Below are 5,447 nucleotides of genomic sequence, written 5' to 3'. Positions count from 1 at the left end.
ATACAAGAGGAAGTGAGGGGAAAGGGAAAAATAATACAAGGGGGACAAATGAATGTCAGTAGAGGGGGCAGAGAGAGAAGAGGGGAGGGGAGGGGAGGGGAGGGGAGGGGGGATAGTAGAGGGTAGGAAAGGCAGCAGAACACAACAGACACTAGTATGGCAATATGTAAATCAATGGATGTGTAACTGATGTGATTCTGCAATCTGTATATGGGGTAAAAATGGGAGCTCATAACCCACTTGAATCAAAGTGTGAAATATGATATATCAAGAACTATGTAATGTTTTGAACAGCCAACAATAAAAAATTAAAAAAAAAAAGGTAAGCAAGACAACCTCAAAGAAGAAAAGTCTTTAAATTGAATAAACCCTGCTTTAGGAAAATTTCATATTACTCTTATCCTCTCTCCCATTTTTTTTAACCAATTGATGAACTATTTAGTCAAAACCTAGGAACTGACTTCTGATTCACTTTGGGAATCATTGTCCTGAATTCTCCACATTACAGAATCCTCATCAACAACTTGAGAATATGAAATCTGGAAATTTTTTCACCACTCTTGAGACAGGTATCAACAGAGGCTACAAAGCATAATAAGATGACTTTTGCAGAGGGTTATTAAATACTGATCACTCTGTTAATCTTGGGCTCTGTAAGTCTTGGGGGACATATATGTGTATCAGTGTGTTTGATCTTTCTAATGAGCTCCCTAAGCTCACTAAAACTCCCATTAAAAGTGCTTTTCATACCACCTTTATGCTTTTCAGACTGGAAAAGCTAAGTGTTATTTGCTTCAGGGTTTCTACTATTGGATAAATAATTTGATGTTTTATTTTTAGTCAACCAATAATTCTGTCTTTAACATATAAACGTGTGCATCAGGCAGTAGGAAAGGATTGCTTTTTGTCAGCCATAAGAGGGATCTGCGGGCTGGGGTCATGGCTCAGAGGCAGAGCACGCACCTAGCATGCGTGAGGGACTGGGTTCAATCCTCAGAACCACATAAAGTAAAATAAAGACACTGTGTCCACCTATAACTAAAAAATAAAAATATTGCACAAAGTGAGCAATTTCTAAGAACATCAGTCTCTGTGCAGGATCCAGGTAAGTGTCTAGCTTTTTTATGGCAACAGTGTCATGTCTAATAGGAGGACATTTGGAGACAGTAACAGTACCACCCCCATACAACATTTAGCTTTACTTGGGAACATTCTTTCTATCATCCTCTCCAGTTGGTCATGTCCTTCTAATAACTTTTCTAGCAATCCTGCCTTGTCACATCTTTATGACTTGGGCCACAGAATCTGTGGGAATGATTCCAGGTATAAATGTAAGCAACATTGATGCAAGCGTCTCCCCGGGTTTCCATGACTCTGAACTGTTTGCTTCCCTGAAATCCTCTGGTTTTTGCATTCATTGGTATTTCTTGTCTTGTTGAGAACCAGTCTTCACATAGAAGTCTCCAAGAGATATAGATAACAAAGGAAGACATGATCCCAAGTAGAGTGTTCATTTTTTCACAGAATGTTAAACATATTTCTAACTTCTTGTTTATCTTGAATGAATATTGTTTAGACAATAGGAAACAAAAATTATCCACTCATCCCAAGTAGCCTTTGTTCATTGCTACTAGTCTTTCATGCCTTTATATTGTATTGTATTGCTAGAAAATCAATCTTTGAAAGGAATATCCTTGATGTCCCATCTTCTCCAAAAGAGCCCAACATTTTTAATCTGCCTCAAAATTTTCGATGCAGAGACACAAATGTTTAAAAGCCTGGCCAACCACAAATGTTTAACATATTTTTATCATTCAAAGCAAGATGAAGGACCTGGCATGAACAGGAGACCTGAGTCCATCTTCTTACCAAGATGGCATTTCCATCTCCCCATATTATGTGCCTTTATATATTTAATCATATTTTTTTAAAAAAATGTACCACATTAAATTTTGATTAGTGCTCTTAGATAACAAATCTTTACATTTATTATTCTAGTTGATCATAACAATCTGAAAAAAAATAAAAGGTATTCTAATTCTCACTTCACAATTTAGATGAGAGATTTACAGCAAATAGCTTTCCCAATGTTGCAGGCTGCTCAGCAGAGCAGTCAGCCCTTGAACTTAAGGCTCTCCTGACAACAAAACCTTCATGTTGGTTTGCTGGGAAGAATACCAGTTCACCTTGTTAAGCTCTTTTACAATTTTTTGTTATCAAGTAGGTATGGGAAGCACTGAGCTCAGAATTAGGCAGATTACTTTCCAGTTGCACTATTTATGGTATTTAATGTTCACATGTTCACTGTGAACTTTCATGCAGGTACATGGAAACACGTGAAAATGCAAGCACTCCTTTTTTGTTTGTTACTAATCTTTACAGAGCATCATGGACATTGTCTGGAAAATGTAGCTCACAACTATGGACAAAGTGTCTTAGTGTGTATCCTTTAGGATACTATGGGAAAATGTTCTTTCAGCTATTTTTTATGTTTACTATTCTCTTGCATAGTTTCTTCCAAAGCCAGAAATATCTCTTTTCCTCTTTCTGTACTTTCTTCTCACCTCAATCAGTTATAGATATAAATATGAGATGCAGAAATTTGTGCTTGATCTCTGCTATTCCTGCTCTGAGCCCCCTTCAGGATGAGAAGTGTTCTCAGACTGCTCACCATGCATGAGCCCTAAGTCCTTTTGTTCCCCATCATCTAGAATCTCCCTTTCCCAGAAAGTGCTTTGAAATCTGGTCTATTGTATAGTATCTAAAAATGTTCACATTTCCTTGTAGGCTGTCATCCTCTCAGTTTTGTGACAAGTTAAAAAACGAAGATATGAAGACATTAATCCATATGTGAAGTAAACTGGGTCAATGAGGGACTCTGGTACTCTTACTTTTTGGACTATAGTTCTGACTCTACATTACTTCATGCCTATAACTTTTAACCATGAAAATAAGGACATAAATTGTAAACAGTATTTCAGGGGATTTTGAAATATTATATAAAATATAGAAAGCATGTGAAAGTAATATGCAATCAGTGAGAAAGGAAAAGAAGGAGAAAGGAAGGACAGGAAGAGGAAGATGATAATCATTATTCTCTCTAGTTCCCTTTTCTAAATTAAAAAAGACAGAATAACTGGTACCCTAACAACACATACACTCAATCAAACTGTTTCCTTCAGGGACCCAATTAATGTTGGAAGAATGTGAACCAACTCACTGCTTCTTCTGGGAAGAACACAGACTCTTATTTCTTCAAGTCCATGGCCTTAACACCCATGGGTACTGAGCACAGGAAAATTCAAGGTTTACACCAATAGCAACATTCTTTCAGGAACCCAAGCATCATCTTTTTCTGCCATGTAAAAGCTTCTCAGTGGGTCATAGGTATCTTGTAAATAAGGGGATAGCTGTTCACTGCTAAGGTTGCAGCCAACTGAATATTCTGGGCATCTTGAGGTCTGAGAAGATTCATGAGCTAAGCAACTGTCCTTCACTGCTGAGTGCAGTGATGAAGCCCTTTGCCTGTTATTCTTTGCCAGCTCAGTGGAGAGCAAACAGGTGCTTCAGGAGCACTTTCACTTCTTCAGCACGGGTGTCCTGGACCGTTAGAGGGATTTTCACCCAGGTAGTGATAATTAGATGTGTTATACACAACTTCAAGGTCATCTTCACTCCAACTGCAAGTTAGAGAATATTTTCAATGCTGTGTCTAAGGTTTCATTCTTTCCTTGTTTGCAGATGTAATGGGAGATGTTTGGCCTCAGAATGTGAGAGAATTGGGAACAATGAGACAGTGATTAGAATCATCCATTATTTTTTCTACTGTCAGTACATAACTATCAGTAATTCTCCCCATACAGCATGATTTTAATTTGCTGCCAATTTAGGACAAAGGTTTCTGAGTCAGTCCACTAACACATTTTATGATCTAAACTCTGGATCAACTTGGAGGAAGTACAGGGTGATTTAGGGAGATAGGGCACAGACATGGGAATCTCTGACAATGAAAATTGTGACTTAGTCTTTCTGTCCTTGTTAACTTTCTTGTGCAGGTTTTGCTTCATTTGAAAGGGGAATGATGGTGCTCTTTAATATAATTCTCAATTTTCATTTCTACAGAAATCTCAAAGAAGAATGGCCATAGCAAATCATTCTACAGCAACCTTGTTTGCTTTACTGGGTTTAACACAGCAGCCAGAGCTCCAGCTGCCTCTCTTCCTCCTGTTCCTAGGAATCTATGTGGTGACAGTAGTGGGGAACCTGGGCATGATCCTCCTGATTGCAGCCAGCCCTCTGCTTCACACCCCTATGTATTATTTCCTCAGCTGCTTGTCCTTCATCGATCTCTGCTATTCAACGGTCATCACCCCCAAAATGCTGGTGAACTTTGTAAAGAAGAAGAATACAATACTTTATTCTGAGTGCATGGCCCAGCTCTTTTTCTTTGTAGTCTTTGTGGTGGCCGAGGGTTACCTCCTAACTGCCATGGCATATGATCGCTATGTTGCTATCTGTAGTCCACTGCTTTATAATGTGACCATGTCCCCTTGGCTCTGCTCACTACTTGTGCTGATTGCCTTCATCCTGGGTGTTCTGTCTGCTGTGGCCCATACAAGTGCCATGATGAAACTGAGCTTCTGCAAATCCCACAACATCAATCATTACTTCTGTGATGTTCTTCCCCTCCTCAATCTCTCCTGCTCCAACACACACCTCAAAGAGCTCCTACTCTTTGTAGTTGTGGGGTTCAACTCCTTGGTGCCTACCCTGGCTGTTGCCATCTCCTATGCCTTCATCTTCTACAGCATCCTTCACATCCGCTCCTCAGATGGTCGGTTCAAAGCTTTTGGAACTTGCAGCTCTCATCTCATAGCTGTGGGGATCTTCTTTGGGTCTATCACCTTCATGTATTTCAAGCCCCCTTCAAGTAGCTCTCTAGACCAGGAGAAGGTGTCCTCTGTGTTCTATACTACAGTGATCCCCATGCTGAACCCTTTAATATACAGTCTGAGGAACACAGATGTGAAGAAAGCATTGAGGAAGGTCTTATTGGGGCAATGAAATTATTTTTTGAGAGTTTATAGATGGGAAAAATGAATAATATGTTTTTGTTCATTTTTATTTGTTGTTCTGATGTAATATGCATAATATCAAGGATTTCTTTTCTTTTTTTTCTGGGAATTGTACCCAGGGCTTTCTGCACTTTGTATAATTAAGTACTCTACCATCAAACTACATCCTCAGTTTCAAGATCTACGTTAAAAAAGTACTTTCCAATCTAGAGTCAACTCAGTGTTTAAATAAAATAGAAAACATTTTGTATTAGCATTCCTGTGTTTTGACAGAAAAAAAATTTGTGTTTAGATAGTTTTGTTTCCTTACTGTGATATAAGATAAATGTTCTTCTCTTCCCAATATTCCATGCTTGCTTATTGAAGACTGCT

At 38.7% G+C, this 5,447-nt stretch overlaps 1 protein-coding gene across 1 annotated transcript; it reads left to right on the top strand.

Annotated features, from left to right (window-relative positions):
* The first annotated feature begins 4,073 nt into the window (after window positions 1-4,073).
* On the top strand, window positions 4,074-5,086 carry LOC107145947 (olfactory receptor 8D1). The gene has a single exon (XM_015490000.1). The coding sequence runs from the start codon at window positions 4,138-4,140 to the stop codon at window positions 5,062-5,064; it is 927 nt and encodes a 308-aa protein (XP_015345486.1). The 5' UTR covers window positions 4,074-4,137; the 3' UTR covers window positions 5,065-5,086.
* Window positions 5,087-5,447: the final 361 nt, after the last annotated feature.

The sequence above is a fragment of the Marmota marmota genome, unplaced genomic scaffold (genome assembly GCF_001458135.2).
Source record: "Marmota marmota marmota unplaced genomic scaffold, marMar, whole genome shotgun sequence".
Classification (NCBI taxonomy): Eukaryota; Metazoa; Chordata; class Mammalia; order Rodentia; family Sciuridae; genus Marmota; species Marmota marmota.
This window is presented reverse-complemented; position numbering and strand designations above follow the sequence as displayed.